The sequence below is a fragment of the Chlorocebus sabaeus genome, chromosome 4 (assembly GCF_047675955.1).
Source record: "Chlorocebus sabaeus isolate Y175 chromosome 4, mChlSab1.0.hap1, whole genome shotgun sequence".
In the NCBI taxonomy this organism is placed as follows: Eukaryota; Metazoa; Chordata; class Mammalia; order Primates; family Cercopithecidae; genus Chlorocebus; species Chlorocebus sabaeus.
This window is the reverse complement of record NC_132907.1, coordinates 53,203,571-53,227,837: the sequence shown is the minus strand read 5'-3', so window position 1 is coordinate 53,227,837 and position 24,267 is coordinate 53,203,571. Positions and strand designations below refer to the sequence as shown.

The window sequence follows — 24,267 nt, the reverse complement described above, 5'->3', positions numbered from 1 at the left end:
CTTCTCTAGGAGACCAGGTCCCTCTCAGAACTCAAGAATTATGACATGCATATTGGGTCATGCCTGTATTCCCAGCACTATGGGTGACTCAGGCAGGAGGATCACTTGAGACCAGGAGTTCCAGGCAAGCCTGGGTAGCATAGTGACACTCTGTTTCTACAAAAAATAAATTATTCAAGTGTAGTAGTGCACACCTATAGTCCCAGGTACTCAGGAAGCTAAAGTGGAAGAATCACTTGAGCCCAGGAGGCCAAGGCTGCAGTGAGCCGTGATTGTGCCACTGCACTCCAACCTACGTGACAGAGTGAGACACCGTGGCGAAAAAGAATTACAAAAGCTGTATGATTTCACTGTGCTTACAGGTGACAAAAAGTCTGCTCAAGCAAAAAGGAGATTTATAAACTCTATCTAGGCATGGCTGGAAGGAAGTTGGCCTTAGGCACTTCCAGAACCATCTATCCAAATACCACCAGAATGCCCCGACTGACACACTTCCTGTACAGCTCCATGTTTTGTGTATCAGTTTCTTTCTCTCCAGCTGGAGCTCAGCTAGGTGTGTGCATGTGTGTAGCAGAGAAATGGGGTACTGGTGTCAGATTCACATTCTTATGGCTTCATAGCCCAAGAGGAGTAAGAAAGATGACTTCTCATCTGTTTTTAAATGCTGGAGAAATAAACTGGAACATCCTTGGTCATATGCACAACCCTGGGTATAACCACTGTCGACTGACGAGAGCTACCAGAAGTAGCAAATCCTGGGGACGTCCCCATCCCTTTGTTACCACACAGATGCTGAGCAGACTAGCACTAGAGCCAGTTCAAAATGGAAATAAACTCACAGCACTAGGCAACTAACGTGTACAGTAAAGGAAAATGTTACACAAAAAGCGAACAAGGATTCACCCATGAAGCCTTGGATAAATGATTTTTACAAACATAGCAGGCTCTGACAAGGAGCAAGTTGTGAAACTCAATGTTCATTTGATCTTTCTAGAAGAACAGTATCTTTTCTCTGGTAAGATAAAAAGAAAAGCAACAACTTGACTAGAAGTGGTGATGTGTGCTGACTTTATTGTTAGCTATCCTGACAATCTGTTGCATTATTCCCACATTTAGCAATGCCATTCCCAAGTGAAATAAAGGACAGTCACACTGATCTATATCACTTTGGAATATTTATTACATTCAGTAATGCATTTCTTAACATGTATAGCACTCTTTAATCAAGAATATAAAGTCATCTACTTAGAATCACAATATCTTAAAGATGCATACTGGAATGATAAGCAAGTTTGAAGATGTAACTATCAACAATTCTTTTCAAAATCATATCAATATATTACTCTCATGAAACTTGCACATTCTAAGAAAGATCATTTTTCCCCCCAGTACTGGGAAGGTACGCATTTCACCATGTGGCCAGCCAGAAAGGCTGTTTTATATACGGTGTGTGTTACTTATTAAAAGCCTGTCTTTTCTCTAATATTGTACATTACACAATTGTAGCTACACCTGAAGACAAGTGAGTTTCAATGACCACCATCACCTAAAAATATGAATAAATTCCTATATTTAGGACCAGAGGAATGATATATTGTACCGTACTATGCCTACCTCTGTCCAGAGGCCAGCTGTCTCACTTGTTCTTCAGGGTGTCTAGACTTCTTATCCATCTATTATCTGGGATGCTTCTGAAGTCATTCCCATGGGCCCCTGTCTGGTATTGAGAATACCTCTAAGGAAGTTTCTTTCAAACCTGATCTACCCATCATGTTTATTCCCTGACATTAAAAGTTCACTGACTTCAAATCCCTAGACTTGTCCATCATTATTTTCCCTAGTTGGACAAGGCTGAATTAAAGAGACTTTGTTAAAGGAAGTAGCCTTGGCAGAAGAAAAACCGTGGTTCTGTAGAAGTGTCATTCAATATTTAAAATCTTTTCTGAACCAAAACGAGAGCCTGAAAGTAAAGCACCTTTTATTTTTTAACTCTGCTGTCACTGCTACTAAGGATTCATGGTAAATTATCCTGCAGCCCTTCTTGGCTTGAGAGGAGGTACAGTACAAGTAGCCCACAGGGTCTCAATAACAGAAATATTCTCAAGGACCCTTGAGAATACAAAGGAATACTGGACTGTTTTAAAATGAGAAAACAGAAGAATCAGTTTCTTCTGTTCATATTCCTATAATATGCCTTAGTCTTTGAAAAGCACAGATAGATAGTTGGTTTGAACTAATTATTTCTCCCTGCTCTCCCCCACAAGAGATACTCCTGCTTGTCTTCTTGGGCATTTGTTTAAAAGCAGTATGGGAGGAAGGGGGATGCTCTAGAAGATGTAATCATAAAATCTGAAGCCCCAAAAGAAAAGTCAGAGGAGGTTGAAGAAAAAACAATCATGACAGCAACTCTCCTAATCACAAAATCACATGTGTTATCTTTCTTTCAGGATTAATAATTAATAGTTAAGAGGAAAGCCACATCAATTTCTAGGGCCTTTCTTGGGGAAAGGTTCATATAATTTAGCATACATACCATATTCAGTGAAAATGCATTCAATAAATTATCTATTATAAAGACAACCTTCTCAGTACTTAACAAATGAGATAATTATAAATGCTCCTTTTGCTTTTTATTAAAATGTCACAGCATGCCTAGAGAACAGTTTATATGGATGCATGAAGTCTGAAACCCTAGAAGAAAACTAATCAAAAACCACCTGTTAAATACACAATTATGATTACTGGTGTCCTTTCAATTAAATCCTATGTGTTTAAAATGAAAAACACGCAGCCTGGTACAAATATTCACGTTTCAATTTGCGATCTGCTGCATTGGCATGAGTTTTGGTGAAACCTGGTAAAAGAGGAAAAAAAATCAAATTATGAAAAACTGCATGATATAAATCTCTGTCCTTTTAATTTCCAAATTTCAATCATGTAGGAAACAAGCAGCCTTGCCATAGACATTCCCTGGAGTTTCCATATGATTTTCCACCCTGAAACACTGAGACGGAATCGTTCTGTTTACATTTTGGGTATTTCGTAGTTCTCAACCTTCTTGTATTAGCTCCTAAATTAAGGATGAACAAGGCTGGCAACAAGGAGCAGGTGGAAAAGGACCAGAGGAAAACAAAGGATCCCAATAACCAAGCTCCTTGTCAGATCAATCACTGATCTCTGAGACCGATGCCTCTGAGACTTCATTTAAGACACAGTACAAACCCCAAGTCTCCAAAACCTCAAAAGAGATCCAGCCAATTCATAATATTGTTGAAAGATGCTTTATGTAGTCTTTCAATTACCTAAATACATATTAATGAAGAGACGTATGATCAATGATAAATCTTACTGGAAATTTCATAATCAGAACAGAAATGATACAAAGGCAATAAGAGGATTCAAAGTTATTAAAATATGGAAGTTAGAGCATTAAAACAATCAAATGTTGATTATAATTATGTTCAGTGTATAAAATAGTCAATGCTTTCCTGCAAATCTTCAAGCAGAGAAAAGTGACAATGAATGTATATTTAAGGTAGAGCTGGTTGCAAGAGAACCATAAATATAAGTAGTCAGTTTAACTGTGACAGATTTTTCAAAGTGTGGTACCAGGTTCAGATTCCTTAATTCAACATGGCAAATACTGATTGGGTTCTAGTTAGTAACAGTCCCCATGGAAAGAAGAAAATACCAAAACTTGGGTGCTTTGTGAAATTCTCAAAGATGTGGCAACTGAAATGAGCCCAATTAGCATTTTACCTTCCAGAATAAACTATTTTCTTAAATTGATAAATGAACAAATGAATGAATAAGTAGATAATTAAGTTTCAAAGAACTAGAAGGGAGGTTCCTGATAGTTAAATCAGTATTAAAAACTGAAAGAACAGGCAATCATTTGGCTTTCATTAGGTTAAACAGTTTTAGTCCATCTATAAATAATGTCTACATTAGCTCTTCACAATTAACTCTTTATGGTATCAAGAGTTAATGTCCTCTCTTCCATTTTTCTCCTAAAGTACTAAACCAGAATGGCAAAAAGGTCTACTAAAAGAATAAATAAGAATAAACAAGAATAAAAAAGTTGAGCAAGATTTGGTATATAGCTTAGGGTAAACGAGAACGCATTATGACTTATTTCTAAGAGTAGACATACAGATAAACAGAATAAGTAGACAAAAAGTAATATCACATATATGCACAGATCTTTAACTCTAAGAATAACATTTAGTATTTAGATAAGTATGTCTCACAGTTCATTTTCTTTCTTTTTCTTAAACAACAGAGCATCTGTGGAAATAACTTAGTGAAACCTTATTTTTTTTTTCTCTCTTTTTTTTGAGATGGAGTTTCGCTCTTGTTGCCCAGGCCGCAGTGCAATGGCATGATCTTGGCTCACCGCAACTGCCACCTCCCGGGTTCAAGCGATTTTCCTGCCTTAGCCTCCCAAGTAGCTGGGATTACAGGCAGGCGCCACCATACCCAGCTAGTTTTTGTATTTTTAGTAGAGACGGGGTTTCTCCATGTTGGTAAGGCTGGTCTTGAACTCCTGACCTCAGGTGATCCACCTGCCTTGGCCTCCCAAAGTGCTGGGATTAAAGGCATGAGCCACTGTGCCTAGCCCAATTTAGTGAAACTTTTTTTTACTACAAATTATTTTCTATAGATGCTTCATAGCGCTTCCTTGAAAAAGAAACTGGACACATTAATTTTTTAAACTAAACATCTGATCCTTTTCCTTGTTATGTCAGCCCTATTTTGAGCTCTTAATGTCATTTACATTCTTAATGTGAAAAATGACATCAAAAGTAACACTTTATATAGACTGGCTTTACCTGCTTTTAAATGAAAAACATCTACAAAATCACCATTTCTCATTCTGTTCTCCCAGTCTCATCAACACTGTAAATTCATGCAAGCCACAGGAGCTTATTCTGCCAACGTGATCTACAGGCTAAGCATAAGGTGACATGATTTAGGTATAGAAGATAAGCCAATGATTTGTCTTCCCAGTGCATTAATATCCCAAAAGTATATTGCTTAACTCTGGTAGAATGCCAGTTCATAGTAGATACTGAAAGTATAAATTTATTCAATTTGGCAAGGAATGTCTGCAGCTGGCCTCTTTCAGATTCCACTGCAAACATATTAACAAGCAATGCTTTTACTAGTTTTTGTTTGTTTGTTTTGCCACTAGTTTGTTAGGGTATATTCCTGACTGGAGAATAAGGCCAAGGCTCTTGGGAGCAAGAACTATAAATTAGTTCTATTTTATCCACATTTTACAGCTCAATATGGAACATACATTGGGTGTATGACTAGTGACGTCTGGAAGTTTATTCTACCACACAATGTTTAAATATGGATTACACTTTAATTTTTTAAGTTAAAAAGATAAAATCAAAGAAATATTGTTTCAAAAGAGGTCCACAGACACATGGTTTATAAAAACACCTATTTTACATAGCTTAAGCATTCATCAGAAAAGAAACAACCCAAATAACCAATTGAAAGTTGATATTTTCAATGGTAAAACCATTTATTAAACCACAATTACTTTTGCATCAATCTAATACTTTGGCCCATCAACTAATTGGCATACTGAATGCTGTAAGTATAGCCAAAAAATGAAGAAATTTAACATATTCATTAACTTGTCACAGCTTTAATATGACATCATTTTGACTCTTTAAATATTTGGGAGACAGACTTCTTTCAAAATCTGAGGACAATGGGAGAAAAATAAGCCAAAGGATTCCTTAGTTGTGAAAATGTTGGGCCCTAGTAGCATAAAAGACAGAAGACTATATCGAACTTAAAAACTTCCATGTGTCAAAGAAAACAGTGAAAAACAAACCTATGGAATGGAAAAGAATATTCAAAAGTCATATCTGATAAGAGATTAGCATCCAGAATATATGAGAAACTTTGACAACATCACCAGAGAAACGCAAATCAAAACCACAATGAGGTATCATCTCACACCCATTAGGATGGCCACTATTAAACAGAAGACAACTGTTGGCAAAAATATGGAGAAATTAGAACCCCTGTGCACCAATAGTGGGAATGTAAAACGGAGCAACCATTGTGAAAAACAGTATGGCAGTTCCACAAAAAATTAATAATAGAATTATCATATGATCCAGCAATCCAAATTCTGAATTATATATCTAAAAAATTTCAAAGCAGAATCTCAAAAAGATACTTGCACATCCATGTTCCTTGCAGCACGATTCACAGTAGCCAAGAGGTGGAAGCAGCCCAAATGTCTACCAACAGATGAGTGAGTAATGAAAGTGTGGTATATATGCACAAAGAAATATTATACAGCCTTAAAAAGAAGAAAATCCTGTCATAGATGCTACAACACAGATGAACCCTGAATACATTATGCTAAGCAAAACAAGCCAGTCACACAAGGGCAAATACTTATGATTCCATGCATATGAGGTATCTAGAACAGTCAAAATGATAGAAACAGAAAGCAAAAACAGTGGTTGCCAAAGGCTATGGAATTAAGTGTTTAATGAATAGTTTCAGAGATGCAAGTTATAAAAGTGCTAGAGATCTGTTGTATAACAATGTGAATACACTTAATATTACTGAATTGTACACTTAAAAATGGTTAAGATGGTAAATTTTTTTAAAGTTTTTACCACAGTTATTTAAAAATAGGAAAGCATTACTGAACACCATCATGAGCATTTGTAGGGCATGAACATATGTACATGGCTCTACCAATAGCGCTGGGGACAGGGGAGCCTTTATTCCCCACTTCTCATATTCCATTCCATGCAGAAGGACACCTGTCTATTCGTGTAACTACCCTGGTCTCTGGTGTGTCCCTTATTGATGTAGTTAAATGATTATTTGGGCAGAGGAACCTTAACATGTGAAACTTAGCCTGACTCTTACTCTTCATTGAGGTCTTCACCTAGAAAGCAATGCTCTGTTTTGCTCTCAGCCATGTGGATGGAAGCTTAGCAATGAAGGCTCCCCTTGTGTAGGAGGCCTGGGTTTCTCTGGTGTTGCCTATACTTGGAAGCCGAAGCCTCTGTATTTGTGGGGTTCACACTTGGGAAGCCTGCTGTGGCTGTACACTGAGGCCACATCCCTCACTCTAGCCTGTATAATAGTAATACTTTTACCTCTACCTGCTCAGCTCCCTTCTCTCAAGGGATTCAGGACTCAATCCCCAAGAAACAGCAAAGTCCCTATCTTCACAGCATCCACATTTTGAGGGAGAGTAATCATATGGCTGGCTTCTCTATCTGTAAACAGCTCCTGACTAGAATCTCATTTTGAGTATGTGCTGAAGGTTCCAGAAATATAATCAATATTTGCATTTCTACAACAAAATTTCCACAGCCTCTACCAAGTTCCAGATATATGATGACCTTCAAGATACTGCCCTCCGATGGAAAACTCCAACTTTCAATTGATACAAAATCATGAACAAAACTGTGACAGTCATTACAGATTTTTTAAAGAAGCTGTTTTGGGGGGTTGCCCAAGATGGCCGAATAGGAACACCTCCAGCCTCCAGCTCCCAGCGCAAGTGACACAGAAGATGGGTGATTTCTGCATTTTCAACTGAGGTACCGGGTTCATCTCACTGGGGCATGTTGGACAGTCGATGCTGGTTTGTGGGTGCAGCCCGACCAGCGAGAGCTGAAGCAGGGCGAGGCATTGCCTCACCTGGGAAACGCAAGGGGGAAGGGAATTCCTTTTCCTAGGAAAGGGAAATTGAGACACACAACACCTGGAAAATCATGTAACTCCCACCCTAATACTGCACTTTACCAACGGTCTTAGCAAATGGCACTCCAGGAGATTATATACCACACCTGGCCCAGAGGGTCCCACACCCATGGAGCCTCCCTCATTGCTAGGTCTGAGATCTAACTGCAAGGCGGCAGCAAGGCTGGGAGAGGGGCGCCCACCACTGCTGAGTCTTAAGTAGGTAAACAAAGCCACTGGGAAACTCAAATTGGGTGAAGCCCACCACAGCTCAAGGAGGCCTGCCTACCTCTGTAGACTCCAACTCTGGGGACAGGGCATAGCTAAACAAAAAGCAGCAGAAATCTCTGCAGATGTAAATGTCCCTGTCTGACAGCTTTGAAGAGAGCAGTGGTTCTCCCAGCACGGAAGTTGAGATCAGAGAATGGACAGACTGCCTGCTCAAGTGGATCCCTGACCCCTGAGTAGCCTAACTGGGAGACATGCCCCACTAGGTGCAGACCGACACCTCACACCTCACACTGCTGGGTACACCCCTGAGACGAAGCTTCCAGAGCAAGAATCAGACAGCAACACTCGCTGTTCAGCAATAGTCTATCTTCTGCAGCCTCTGCTGCTGATACCCCAGCAAACAGGGTCTGGAGTGGACCTCAAGCAAACTCCAACAGACCTGCAGCTGAGGGTCCTGACTGTTAGAACAAAAACTAACGAACAGAAAGGACACCCACAGCAAAACCCCATCAGTATGTCACTATCATCACAGACCAAATGCAGATAAAACCACAAAGATGGGGAAAAAGCAGTGCAGAAAAGCTGGAAATTCAAAAAATCAGAGCACATCTCCCCCTCCAAAGGAACTCAGCTCATTGCCAGCAACAGAACAAAGCTGGACGGAGGATGACTTTGACAAGTTGAGAGAAGAAGGCTTCAGTTGATCAAACTTCTCAGAGCTAAAGGAGGAACTACGTAACCAGTGCAAAGAAACTAAAAACCTTGAAAAAAGAATGGAAGAATGGATAACTAGAATAATCAATGCAGAGAAGACCTTAAAAGAACTGCTAGAGATGAAAACCATGACACGAGAACTATGTGACAAATGCACAAGCTTCAGTAACCGACTCGATCAACTGGAAGAAACGATACCAGTGATTGAAGATCAAATGAGTGAAATGAAGCGAGAAGTATAGAGAAAAAAGAGTAAAAAGAAATGAAAAAAGCCTCCAAGAAATATGGGATTATGTGAAAAGACCAAATCTACGTCTGATTGGTGTGCCTGAAAGTGATGGGGAAAATGGAACCAAGTTGGAAAACACTCTGCAGGATATCATCCAGGAGAACTTCCCCAACCTACTAAGGCAGGTCAACATTCAAATTCAGGAAATACAGAGAACATCACAAAGATACTCCTCGAGAAGAGCAACTCCAAGACACATAATTGTCAGATTCACCAAAGTTGAAATGAGGGAAAAACTGTTAACAGCAGCCAGAGAGAAAGGTCGGGTTACCCACAAAGGGAAGTCCATCACACTAACAACAGATCGTTCGGCAGAAACTCTACAAGCCAGAAGAGAGTGGGGGTCAATATTCAACATTCTTAAAGAAAAGAATTTTAAACCCAGAATTTCATATCCAGCCAAACTAAGTTTCATAAGTGAAGGAAAAATAAAATCCTTTACAGACAAGCAAATGGCTTAGAGATTCTGTCACCACCAGGCCTGCCCTACAAGAGATCCTGAAGGAAGCACTAAACATGGAAAGGAACAACCAGTACCAGCCATTGCAAAAACATGCCAAAATGTAAAGTTCATTGATGCTAGGAAGAAATAGCATCAACTAGCGAGCAAAATAAGCAGCTAATATCATAATGACAGGATCAAGTTCACACATAACAATATTAACTTTAAATGTAAATGGACTAAATGGTCCAATTAAAAGACACAGACTGGCACATTGGATAAAGAGTCAAGACCCATCAGTTTGCTGTATTCAGGAGACCCATCTCACAGGCAGAGACACATATAGGCTCAAAATAAAGGGATAGAGGAAGATCTACCAAGCAAATGGAAAAGAAAAAAAAGCAGGGGTTGCAATCCTAGTCTCTGATAAAACAGACTTTAAACCATCAAAGATCAAAAGAGACAAAGAAGGCCATTACATAATGGTAAAGGGATCAATTCAACAGGAAGAGCTAACTATCCTAAATATACATGCACCCAATACAGGAGCACCCAGATACATAAAACAAGTCCTTAGAGACTTACAAAGAGACTTAGACTCCCATACAATAATCATGGGAGACTTCAACACCCCACTGTCAACATTAGACAGATCAACGAGACAGAAAGTTAACAAGGATATCCAGGAATTGAACTCATCTCTGCAGCAAGCAGACCTAATACACATCTACAGAACTCTCCACCCCAAATCAACAGAATATACATTCTTCTCAGCACCACATCACACTTATTTCAAAATTGACCACACAATTGGAAGTAAAGCACTCCTCAGCAAATGTAAAGAACAGAAATTATAACAAACTGTCTCTCAGACCACAGTGCAATCAAACTCAGGACTAAGAAACTCAATCAAAACCGCTCAACTACATGGAAACTGAATAACCTGCTCCTGAATGACTACTGGGTACACAATGAAATGAAGGCAGAAATGAAGATGTTCTTTGAAACGAATGAGAACAAAGATACAACATACCAGAATCTCTGGGACACATTTAAAGCAGTGTGTAGAGGGAAATTTATAGCACTAAATGCCCACAAGAGAAAGCTGGAAAGATCTAAAATTGACACTCTAACATCACAATTAAAAGAACTAGAGAAGCAACAGCAAACACATTCAAAAGCTAGCAGAAGGCAAGAAATAACTAAGATCAGAGCAGAACTGAAGGAGATAGAGACACAAAAAACCCTCCAAAAAATCAATGAATCCAGGAGTTGGTTTTTTGAAAAGATCAACAAAATTGATAGACCACTAGCAAGACTAATAAAGAAGAAAAGAGAGAAGAATCAAATAGATGCAATAAAAAATGATAAAAGGGATATCATCACCGACCCCACAGAAATACAAACTACCATCAGAGAATACTATAAACACCTCTACGCAAATAAACTAGAAAATCTAGAAGAAATGGATAATTTCATTGACACACTCTCCCAAAACTAAACCAGGAAGAAGCTGAATCCCTGAATAGACCAATAGTGGCTCTGAAATTGAGGCAATAATTAATAGCCTACCAATCAAAAAAAGTCCAGGACCAGATGGATTCACAGCTGAATTCTACCAGAGGTACAAGGAGGAGCTGGTACCATTCCTTCTGAAACTATTCCAATCAATAGAAAAAGAGGGAATCCTCCCTAACTCATTTTATGAGGCCAACATCATCCTGATACCAAAGCCTAGCAGAGACACAACAAAAAAAGAGAATTTTAGACCAATATCCCTGATAAACATCGATGCAAAAATCCTCAGTAAAATACTGGCAAACTGGATCCAGCAGCACATCAAAAAGCTTATCCACCATGATCGAGTGGGATGCACTTCATCCCTGGGATGCAAGGCTGGTTCAACATACGCATATCAATAAATGTAATCCAGCATATCAACAGAACCAAAGACAAAAACCACATGATTATCTCAATAGATGCAGAAAAGGCCTTTGACAAAATTCAATAGCTCTTCATGCTAAAAACTCTCAATAAATTTGGTATTGATGGAACGTATCTCAAAATAATAAGAGGTTTTCATAGCAAACCCACAGCCAATATCATAGTGAATGGGAAAAAACTGGAAGCATTCCCTTTAATAACTGGCACAAGACAGGGATGCCCTCTCTCACCACTCCTATTCAACATAGTGTTGGAAGTTCTGGTGAGGGCAATCAGGCAAGAGAAAGAAATCAAGGGTATTCAGTTAGGAAAAGAAGAAGTCAAATTGTCCCTGTTTGCAGATGATATGATTGTTTATTTAGAAAACCCCATCGTCTCAGCCCAAAATCTCCTTAAGCTCATAAGCAACTTCAGCAAAGTCTCAGGATACAAAATCAATGTGCAAAAATCACAAGCATTCTTATACACCAGTTACTGACAAACAGAGAGCCAAATCATGAATGAACTCCCATTCCCAATTGCTTCAAAGAGAATAAAATACCTAGGAATCCAACTTACAAGGGATGTAAAGAACCTCTTCAAGGAGAACTACAAACCACTGCTCAGTGAAATAAAAGAGGACACAAAAAAATGGAAGAACATACCATGGTCATGGACAGGAAGAATCAATATTGTGAAAATGGCCATACTGCCCAAGGTAATTTATAGATTCAATGTCATCCCCATTAAGCTCCCAATGACTTTCTTCACAGAATTGGAAAAAAAATTGCTCTAAAGTTCATATGGAACCAAAAAAGAGCCCGCATTGCCAAGACAATCCTAAGCCAAAAGAACAAAGCTGGAGGCATCACGCTACCTGACTTGAAACTATACCACAAGGCCACAGTAACCAAAACAGCATGGTACTGGTCCAAAACAGAGATGTAGACCAATGGAACAGAACAGAGCCCTCAGAAATAATACCATACATCTACAGCCATCTGATCTTTGACAAACCTGAGAAAAACAAGAAATGGGGAAAGCATTCCCTATTTAATAAATGGTACTGGGAAAATTGGCTAGCTATAAGTAGAAAGCTGACACTGGATCCTTTCCTTATTCCTTATATGAAAATTAATTCAAGATGGATTACAGACTTAAATGTCAGACCTAAAACCATAAAAACTCTAGAAGAAAACTTAGGCAATACCATTCACGACATAGGCATGGGCAAGGACTTCATGTCTAAAACACCAAAAAGAATGGCAACAAATGCCAAAATTGACAAACGGGATCTAATTAAACTAGAGAGCTTCTGCACAGCAAAAGAAACTACCATCAGAGTGAACAGGCAACCTACAGAATGGGAGAACATTTTTGCAATCTACTCATGTGACAAAGGGCTAATATCCAGAACCTACAAAGAACTCAAACAAATTTACGAGAAAAAAACCACCTCATCAAAAAGTGGGCAAAGGATATGAACAGACACTTCTTAAAATAAGACATTTATGAAGCCAACAGGCACATGAAAAAGTGCTCATCATCGTTCGCCATCAGAGAAATGCAAATCAAAATAACAATGAGATACCATCTCACACCAGTTAGAATGGCAATCATTAAAAAGTCAGGAAACAACAGGTGCTGGAGAGGATGTGGAGAAATAGGAGCACTTTTACACTGTTGGTGGGACTGTAAACTAGTTCAACCATTGTGGAAAACAGTGTAGCGATTCCTCAAGGATCTAGAACTAGAAATACCATTTGACCCAGCCATCCCATTACTGGGTATACACCCAAAGGCTTATAAATCATGTTGCTATAAAGACACATGCACATGTATGTTTATTGCAGCACTATGCACAATAGCAAAGACTTGGAATCAACCCAAATGTCCATCAGTGACAGACTGGATTAAGAAAATGTGGCACATATACACCATGGAATACTATGCAGCCATAAAAGAGGATGAGTTTGTGTCCTTTGTAGGGACATGGATGCAGTTGGAAACCATCATTCTCAGCAAACCATCACAAGAACAGAAAACCAAACACCGTATGTTCTCACTCATTGGTGGGAATTGAACAATGAGATCACTTGGACACAGGAAGGGGAACATCACACACTGGGGCCTATTGTGGGGAGGGGGGAGAGGGGAAGGACAGCATTAGGAGATATACCTAATGTAAATGACAAGTTAATGGATGCAGCACACCAACATGGCACATGTATATATATATGTAACAAACCTGCACCTTGTGCATATATACCCTAGAACTTAAAGTATAATAAAAAAAAGAAACAGAAGCTGTTTCATGTGATAGAAATCATATTTTTTCCATTTTTTTTATTATGGCTAATAACACTTATATGAAAAAGTCTTAGTAATTATTTTTTTAACAGTGCCCAAACACTTCATTATCATTCTTTTTTTGATATCCTAAAACCAAAATTTTGTCACGTCCTATTATCTGATGCTGTCACATTTAGTCTTTTACTTTGGAATTCCCAGTTCCAAAGAATTCACAGCTAATATGCAATCAGCTAATATCCACATTATGTAGGTTTTGCCCATTCACTTATCCATATCCTTAGGGATACAGGACTTTTACCAACACATTTTAAAATTGTTTTGCACTAGGATTTTATCTTTTTTTCTTTATGTGGCAACACTGGCCAATCATTCCCTTCTAGAATGTTCACTGCCAGTTGAAGGCTGAGTTCTAGGGACTTTTCTCAAACAGAACTTTAGCAACTAGTACATAGTAATGTATGGAGTACAATGCTAGCTATGCAGTGATAACCACAGGGAATATTTTCTGAATTAGGACATAGAATGTCTTCTGAATTATCAAAAAAAGAAATACTATCTTCAATGTACTTTTGTAATTAAATGTATCCTTATTGATAATCCAGGTATTAAGTAGAATGTTTTATTAATTAGGGCACTCCAGCTCTAGCTTTACAGAGAAACAACCTGTTATATGTGATTTCATCTGTCAGAGTCTAAAGAGATGCCATTGACTGTCAGATGCTCAAAAGCTAGTCCTCTGGATGGTTCCATTGATACCATACCTTTTCATTCTCAGGATAACACTGACATACAAATTAACATTGCATCTCAACATCCTAATTTGGAGAAAACAAGATTACATATCCCTGTGAAAAGAAGAGATGGCACTGAAATAGAGAGGGTCTACAGAGATACTTTTCATTGGAACAGCACCTTTCATTGGAAAAACAAAGCAAGAACAGTAAAAACCCGTATTTTCATTCCTTATTTACCCATATGAATAAAAAAAGAACTATATAACCAGGGTCTTCCTTTGTACATTCTCTTTTGCTAAAAAACTGAACATTCTGTGGATCTTGAAAATGTTATCTGATGAAAAGGTTAATTCTTCCACATAGAAAAAAAATAAAGAATAGCTGATTACAGATTGTTTGCTTTTCTCACTGGAGTAAGAAATCCTAAATAGTTAAAGTGTAAGCATATCCCTCCCCTTGAGGTTACTGAAAAGCTAATTAAAGATGTGCTTTGCATGCAAGATATTACTGGGAGACTTGTTTTTCCAAACGGACATTCAAAAAAGTTTAATAGACAAAGACCTTGGTAGAGTACCAGAAACAGTTATTATATGGATAATGAACTATGAAACACAAATTGTTTTTAAAGAAATGTGTAGGCTGGGCGCGGTGGCTCAAATCTGTAATCCCAGCACTTTGGGAGGCTAAGGTGGGCGGATCACAAGGTCAGGAGATCGAGACCACAGTGAAACCCCATCTCTACTAAAAACACAAAAAATTAGCTGGGCTTGGTGGCGTGCACCTGTAGTCCTAGGTGCTGGGGAGGCTGAGGCAGGAGAATGGCATGAACTCGGGAGGTGAAGCTTGCAGTGAGCCAAGATTGCGCCACTGCACTCCAGCCTGGGCAAGAGAGCAAGACTCTGTCTCAAAAAAAAAAAAATGTGTTATGCACTGATAGGTACAAGCAAAGCATGTAGTACACAAGAAAGACATACATAAAATATACGTATGACTTATCAAATAACTTTTGTTACATTAGTTTCTCCAAGATGTGTAGCTGTAACATTAACATATTTTCTTCTCATTATAAATATATTTCATTTTAATTAGGTTGGTTCTTAAATAGGTATGAGAATAATATCCCTTTCTGATATGGTTTGGTCATGTCCCCACCCAAATCTCATTTTGATTTGGCGCTCCCATAATACCCATGTGTCATGGGAGGGACCTGGTGGGAGGTAATTGAATCAGGTGGTGGGTTTTTCCAATGCTGTTCTGGTGATAGTGAATAAGTCTTTGATCTGACGGTTTTATAAAAGGCAGTTTCCCTGCACACACTCTCTTGCTTGCTGCCACGTAAGATGTGCCTTTGCTCCTCCTTCACCTTCCACCATGATTGTGAGGCCTCCCCAGCCATGTGGACCTATAAGTCCATAAAACCTCTTTTTCTCTATAAACTACCCAGTCTTAGGTTGTCTTTATTAGCTCTGTGAGAATGGACTAATACACTTTCCTTCATTTCTTCAGAGACATTTTAGTTTTACTTTTGGTTAACTTCAAATAGACTGAGCCATGCTTTCAATGCCATTAGCTAGGTGATTGATTTATGAATAAGCACTTATATTAAAGAGCAATTATTTATATTTCAGTAATATTCTATTTTAAAAAGGGATTTGGAGGTTTCTTAAATGGATACTCCCCTGACATATTTATCTGCTTTGTAAGTCTGAGTGTTTTATGTACTTATCTTCAAATATAGGGCATGTCTGTTTTGTGATGATTAACCTGGTGATATCAGAGGCCCAACATTTTAATATTTTCAACAGATGAAATATGGCATAGAATTTAGAGAAAGTCATAAGTCATAGATGGGTTTAAAAATAAGCAAGTATCATTTCTCCATATGTGGCTCACATTTTTCAGTTAATCAAGTTCAACCACAGCTGCCATATAACCAAAGAACAGAGGAACACAAGGGCCTTCAAAACATAAAGTAACTTAGAGCTCAAGCTCAACCTTGTTTCTAGCAGCTCCTGGTGGTGAGTCCCCCTCCTGCTTCTGAGTCCTAAGTCAAACCTTGGCCCATGAGTCAGAGAACAGCTCTGTTCCTACCTGCTCTCATCTAGAGGCACCCTTCCTTCTACTCTTGTTCACTGCAAAGGTCAACTCCAAAAATGATCACAAATTAATGGTTCATGTCCTGTAAACACCCATTAATCAAACCTATAATATAAGACAAGTGGCTGGATTTATTCACAGAAATACTTACTGCAAAATCACACCCGGTACTCTTCTGTATGTCATCTACTGTCAGGCCTTCCCAGAGCTCAATCAGAGTCAGCCCTTTTTTCTTGTCCACATCAAACACAGCCTGTCAGAGTGGGAAGAAAAAGGACAATAATAATTTCCATCACAATAATTATTATAAGGCACAAAACAGAAATAACCTCACAAGTTATATAAAGGAAAGACAAGGTCAGGTGCGGTGGCTCACGCCTGTAATCCCAGCACTTTGGGAGGCTGAGGTGGGCGGATCACGTCAGGAGATCGAGACCATCCTGGCTAATACAGTGAAACCCCCGTCTCTACTAAAAATACAAAAAAAAAAAAAAGAAAAAATTAGCAGGGCATGGTGGCAGGCGCCTGTAGTCCCAGCTACTTGGGAGGCTGAGGCAGGAGAATGGCATGAACCCAGGAGGCAGAGCTTGCAGTGAGCCAAGATCACACCACTGCACTTCTAGCCTGGGTGACAAAGCGAGACTCTGTCTCAAAAAAAAAAAAAAAAAAAAAAAAAAGGAAAAATACGACCCAGGACAAAAGAAAAATCAGTAGTGGAAAAATGTCAACTGTAATTATGATATTTTGGTGAGAATAAATGCCAACTCCCTAATCAGCAATTACTTGTGGAACAGTGTTGATGCCAGAAAATAAATGAGTGTTGACCATGGATGGTATTTGTTACTATTGCAACCAGTTTTTAAAAACTACCTCCCTTTTGTTAAGTCTAACACTTTTGGTCAAAGGTCAATTCGTGATTAATAATGATTTGAACAAAGAAAGAAATGAAGAAAGAGGGAGAGAGAAAGGGAATTTTTGGAAGGTGAAAGCACACGAATGACAGCAAAAAAGTTTATAAATGCTGCTGGGTAAAGAATTACAGGAAACAGAAGAAGGTGCTTTGAAGTGTCTAAGAGTAATTATAAGAGGATAGCTATCCTGGTCCTGAAGGACATGCAAGTAACTGTTAAAAATATTCTCAAATCCTGTGAAAACATACAGTCTCAGAAAGAGAGCATGGGAATCTCCCTTTGCTATGCAAATCAAATGAAGATGCTTATATTTAGGGCAAGCACCAGAAAGCCAATCTCACCTGAAACATTACATCATTCTGGTCCGTAACACCAGGTGTTGGTAGTGCCAATTGATATGGCTTAACCTCAGCAGATAGACCCCACCTGTTGAATCTGATTTAGAACACATGCTTTCACACTTAGAAATATAACTCGAGTGGAAATGACCTACAAGGTCACTTAATATAACCTTCCGCCCAAGAATTCTTCAAAACATTCTTCTCAGATAGTCAACGGGGTTCTGCTTAGATATTTGCAGTGGCAGGAGGCTCACTTATTTCAAGGCAGATTGTTTACTAAAGGGAAGCTCAAACCGTAAGAGCTAAAACTGCTTCTCCTATGGCTTTAACTCCATGCTACAGTTACCCTCCAGCACATTAAGCACTGTTCCCTCTTTCAGTTCTCATGGTTTCCTCTTTCTCAGACTAAAACGTTATGCATCCCAGAGCTTTCCTCTCCTCTAGAGTTAACCTAAATTCAACTATTGTTTGCAGGTGTAGAATCTTTACTTTATTTTACTTTATTTTATTTTATTTTATTTTATTTTTTTGAGACAGTCTCACTCTGTCGCCCAGGCTGGAGTTCAATGGCCAGATCTCTGCTCACTGCAACCTCCACCTCTTAGGTTCAAGTGATTCTCATGCCTCAGCCTCCCGAGTGGCTGGGATTACAGGCATGCCCCACCACACCCAGCTAATTTTTTGTATTTTTAGTAGAGATGAGGTTTTACCATGTTGGTCAGGCTGGTCTCAAATTCCTGATCTTAGGTGATCCATCTGCCTGCCTCAGCCTCCCAAAGTGCAAGGATTACAGGCATGAGTCACTGCACCCAACTGATTTTTCAACTAGCTTGGAAGTCAAACCTTGAATTGCCACTTTTGAATACACTAACTAGGAGGGTAATATCAAGACACAGCAACACATAGAGAAAAGAACCCTGGCTTTTGAGCTCCATGAGAATTCCACTCTGCTGCACAACAGTTATGCAACCTTTAGTGAACCTGTCTTTGCATCTGTAGACATATATAATAAAAATGTACTTCCCAAGATTGTGATACAGGAGAAATATAAGAAAACATACTCTGAGCACCATCCCTGAGACAGTGGGGGCAGCACACAAGCAGTTTTTTACTTTTTACTCCTTAGTCGCTTAACATCTCACTTATATGTGACGCCAGATCAAAGCCCTGAAGTGATTATTGACTCTAGTTGATTAATATTTTTCCCCAGAAACACACATCGCTGGGACCAGTGATAACTGCATTCTTGGTTTGTCTGATGAATTCACAGATAACCTGGTTGACATTACTGGAAAAGAGGTTTGAAATATGAGACAAAATATTTCTTATTTCTCAGTAAACTTTTCTTTTGCTTGTACATTTTATGTTCCAAAAAAGTTTTCTGGCAGAAATGTATGTTTCAAGAGGAAAAAAATAAATGGATAATTTAGGAATGTTTGTATACTCATTAGCTTGCTTCATTCCAAAATGACAATAAAATTTTTAAAAAATGAACACTTTCTTTGCAGAAAATGTGTCTGGAGCACTATTGATAAGATTTGCTTTTTCTTGCATTCTGAACAACTGTCAATTTATAAAAATAGAACAAACAAGAAAAAAAGAGCATCTGGATTATGTTATTAAGAACAGGCACGGGAATGACTTAGAGAGAAGATAACTGTGGTATCAAAATTTAAGGCTTCAGTAATCAAGGAGAATAAATCTATCACAAATTGACTTATTGCTTTAAAAAAAAACCTTATTAACACATTCATCAAATCCTAATTAGATATATTAGAAAGCCAAGTATCGATAATTTAAAAAAGGAAACTTACTTTTGAAATATTTAGGAAACTTTCCATTTAGTGATATAAGGTGCAAACAAAAATTTGACAAAAATGGAGACTAAAACCTAAAAGCCACAAAAAATTGTTCAACTATCCAGAATATTGCAAGTACTCTGTCTAAGAGATAAATGTTAATTACTTTATCACCATGACAAAAGCTTACATTATGGGTAACAGTGAATCACAGCTCAGGTGCTGGTGAGGAATGCATCTTTCATTACTTCATTCTCACAGCTCAAAACTAGGAAATCAGGGTCATAGCATCCTCCAAATTCTCTTTCAAAAGGCAACTGAAAGGAATTTTCTCTAGATCTGATTATGGCATTCTAGTCCATTGTTAGTGAGGGCTGGAGACCTTCATTGCCCTTATTGGCACTGCATTCTCATTACTCATTCAACAAGTATTTATTGAGCACCTACTATGCACAGAGCACAGCGATAAACATGCAACCTTCCTTTCCTTGAGGTACCAAATGTTCCAGACGTAGATGCCCTTCTCTTTACTCATTCTAGCTATACAATGTCATCTATAATTAAGGCTCTAATTATCCCCATATGTTAATGACGCCCACAAATTTATTCCAATACTGACTTCTCTTGTGAGCTCTAGATCCAAATCTCCCAATTGTTTATTGCAGTATCTGACTGGGTATTCCCAGGAATATCACAGTGAGGCTGTCCAAACTGAACCTATTCATGTCTTGTATTATCCTCTTGCTTCTCCTCTTATAGTCCTGGTCTTCCTAAAGGATGCACAGGTCAACCATTCTCTCTAGTCAGAAAACTTAGGAATCTCCTCTGTCTTACCAAGAATGTGCAATTCATCAAGTTAGGTCGAGTCCATCTCCTAAATCTCTTTCAAATCTCTCCATCTGTCCTATGGTTTAGAATTTTGAGATTTTTTGCCTAGGTCTATGGATCCTCTTAACTGGCTTCTGCCTTATCTGTTTTCTGTCCACTTTACATAAAAGCTTACAGTGTTTTTCCTAATGCAAATCCAATTTATTGTGTCCGCAACCTTAAAAAAGTGAAAAATCACTGAAGGGTTCCTTATTGCCTAGCTCCTTATAAGACCCACAGTTCTTAGCAAGACATCGACATCCCTCCATTATTTGACCCCTCACTGCCTTTTCCACATCAGCCTTCAGAATCCAGTCATGCCCTTGCTCCAACCAGTTCAACTTGCAGGTTATAGGACAAGCCATGTTTTCTTCACACCTCTGTGACTGTATGTTTTCTTCCTTTTTTCCAGAAGGTCCTTGTTGGTTTTCTATCTTATGAAATTCCTACTGATCTTTTGAGGCTCACCATTCAATCCAGTTTTTTCAGCAAAAAAAAGCACAAGTATTCACTGAGTATGGGTTGGCGCTGTGCCAAGTGTTAAACAGTGGTGAGTGAGACAGGCAGAGATTAGAGTTTATTTCAGTATAGTGGTTTATGCTAAGTTAGGATTAGTTCAAAGATTCAGAGAAGCACCCAGAAAATTTGCGGAGGGATTGGGAAGACTAGCAAGAGAAATATATAGCCAAGATATAAAGGATGAGCAGAAATTAGCTAGATGGATGGGGTGGGAAGAATGTTCCAGAGAGAGAAAAAGGATGTGCAAAGTCTCAAAAGAACATGGTCCAAGGAAGAACGGAACGTAGTTCACAGCATTTTAGTATGGTTCAAGTAGGGAGAAAGTTAAAGTAGAAAGAAATAGGCTAGAGGAGAAAGGTACATACTGTGAAATGCTTTGCAAATATGTTAAAAGCTTGTATTTAATAACACCAAAAAGCTTTCCCTGATACCTCTGCCCACGCTGCTGGGCAGCTTTTCTCTATGCCCCTAGATTAGCATCTGGTGTGTGTCTCCATATGGCCTTTATCATGTCAATTACTCTGACTGCTGGCAAGGCTGGATGTTTGGTGTCTAACCCTTCTTCCATGTTGTCCTTTAGGACAGAGACTTTGCCTTCCTCCTTTCTGTAACACACTGTTGGGAACAATCTGGTTGAAAAGTTTTTAAAATGATAGTAAAGTTAAATATCAATATAAGTTATAGCATAAGAATACATTAGATTATGAGTGCCAAAATGAACAGTGGGCCACTATGAGAATAAATTGTTGTGTGCTATGATGGTGCAAAACCGTTTCATGATGAAGAGGGAAACTGCATTAGGTTTAAAGGACAGGTAGTATTTGGGGAGGCCGAGGATCAAGTGGGAGCTATGGCAGATAGAAGAACTGAACTGGTAAGAACAAGGGCAGGGTACACGTGGAGGTGAGGAGAGGGCTGATGGAAGGAGGAGAGGACCCACAGGAAGAAAGTTTCTGGAATTATCTTTAGTAGGACTACCACTTTATTTAAAAATAAACAAACAACCAACAGGGTAAAAGATTGCTTTGCTTTTATCTTCAAAGTAATGGATTCTTTTCCACAAGTCCTGTTCATAGTTTCGGGGGGATTCAAGAAATGGTAAAGATTCAGAATAGATGGTGGGATAAAATATTCTGCCCTTTTATCTTGTTCTTTATATGTTACCTTTATGGCATTCCACATAAGTAGTCCTGCAGAAGGCATCATTTAGGACAGAACCTCCCTTAAAATTAGCTTCTGGGAATAATAAGCCTCCTAGCCCATTTCAAAGCCTGCTTTAGGGTGCTCACTGTCACACTTCAATGAAGTTAGTGAGTCAGATTAATGCCAAGACACTAATGCTACTGTTCTTGGCAAATGGAACAGCACTAAAAGAACCTGATATACATAATTCTGTTTTATGGCTTCTTCAAGGTACTGAATCAAGAAAACACACCCTCCCAGCTAACTTAAAAGCATTGTCATTCCGACATACTAGGTTCAAATCTGAGTCAGAAGGGTGACTATAGGCAGCTGCTGGTGACGCTTCTCTGCTCTGAGCAGCTTTCAGTTGTACTACTGACCAACACGTTCCAGCTAGTAAGAAGAATCTAGAGAGTCACTGTGTGTTTTGAAACCCCACTCTATAAAAGACAGCAGAAAGCATGCAAGAAACAGAATCCATTTCTTGGCTTACGGTGGGGCCTATACTATGATTTGCACTGAAACAATTAAAAACTCAACTTACACTGAATTTCTTAAAATCCAAAAATTTGTACTTGTGATTTAGAAAAGGTAGAAATAATATATTCTTAACTTTGCATATATCATCATCCAGCCTGACATTGTAATAGTCAAAATATAAAGATCAATAAAACTTCTCTGATTATAGCACACTGTCAAAGTTACCAAGGACAGTGATTCAATTTTGCTTCTATGTTTCCAAAGACTTGCACATAAAGAATTCTACATGTAGAAACATTAAATTGATGAGCTTTCCTATTCATTTTGCCCACGGGCTAAATTAATCCTGTGACTACTGGTGTAATACACTCTTAGAAGGTAACAACAATTTCTGTAAATGCTTACTTAAAACGTGGTTAATAGATAGCAAATAAGAGAAAAAACACATTTTACCTTTTCAGTAATAATGCGGTTGACACATTGCTTTCCAGTCAATGGTAATGTACATTTCTCCATGATTTTATGCGCATTTCCCTGTTTTAAAAAGAAAACATCAAAAAGAGTAGTTAGGGAGCAATTTTTATTTATAATGGACATAACTATAGGATAAACAGAAACTATCAGAGAAATTGTCTCCTAAGTACAGACTCTTTTAGAATTTTTGCACAGTTACGTTTTTTACTTTTTATTTGGAGGCAGCTTCTGTCCCTGAAATAATTTAGGTAATGCCAGATGAATGGCCAAAGGCAGAAATGATTTAATTGGGAAACACCCTGCCAGAAATTTGACTTCTCAATCCTCAGCCCTTGTATCATTTGATGTGAAATTTCACTAATATCCTGCTTATTCTTCCCTTCCAATAAATGGTCTCCTTAAAAAATGTGAGCAGACATCTGCCCAGGATGCAAAGCACATACAGAACATAAATGCATAAGTCCTCTTTTTAAAAAATATTTTATCTGTTAAAAAAGTAATATGTACAAGGAAAACAGCAGTGCCTTGCATCCTTTCCCCACTCTTAGAGTTGCTCTTAACTGGAATCCATTCTAGTGTTTTTTGTTTGTTTGTTACCATTTTCTTCTGTTTCTAACATTTTCTTCTTATATCCACTTTTAAAATATTATGTTTACCATGTTATTTCTTGATTAATCAATTTTAGACCGTATCTACTAATTTCCTATTGTGGCAGAGGAAGACTTAAGAAAAACTAAAAGTGGAAAAAATGTTTTCATTCATTGACTCCCTCCTCCAGCCCTTCCTCCCACCTGCAATGTAGAATTGGCCTCTGAGGCATGTCTGAGGAACAGAGTTGAACATTGGCTCTGAGGATCTGATCTTCAGATCATTTTCTTCTGTTCATGATTAAGCTACTTTTTAAGAGTCAAGTACCAGGAGCCTAAATTACTGTCTCTCTTGGGGCTGACCGCTACTCTACCACATTCTAGATCTTCTCCAAAAATGACAAAATGTTTTTATTGCTTTCTTTTGGATCTAATGTACCACATGTGACACCACTGTCATCCTTAGCCATCTCAATGTTTTACCTACTTAAATGTGCACCTACTATCTAGTTTATATCTCTCCCAAAACTGGTGTTAGGCTAAGTATACGGGCAGAGGCTATGAATTTCAGATAGGTGGGCTCCATTAAGATTTCATTCCTTGTGATAGCCTGCCAACTCAGCA

At 38.4% G+C, this 24,267-nt stretch overlaps 1 protein-coding gene across 1 annotated transcript in view; it reads right to left on the bottom strand.

Moving 5' to 3' along the window:
* Window positions 1–1,158: 1,158 nt before the first annotated feature.
* The window catches only part of OXCT1 (3-oxoacid CoA-transferase 1), a 143,918-nt gene continuing 120,809 nt past the window's right edge, over window positions 1,159–24,267 (bottom strand). The window contains exons 15-17 of the mRNA XM_007961481.3: window positions 23,036–23,116; window positions 16,635–16,736; window positions 1,159–2,854 (exon numbers count right to left, since the gene is read on the bottom strand). Coding sequence (XP_007959672.1) covers window positions 2,813–2,854; window positions 16,635–16,736; window positions 23,036–23,116 — 225 coding nt within the window. The 3' untranslated portion in view covers window positions 1,159–2,812. The remainder of the gene's footprint in view (window positions 2,855–16,634; window positions 16,737–23,035; window positions 23,117–24,267) is intronic.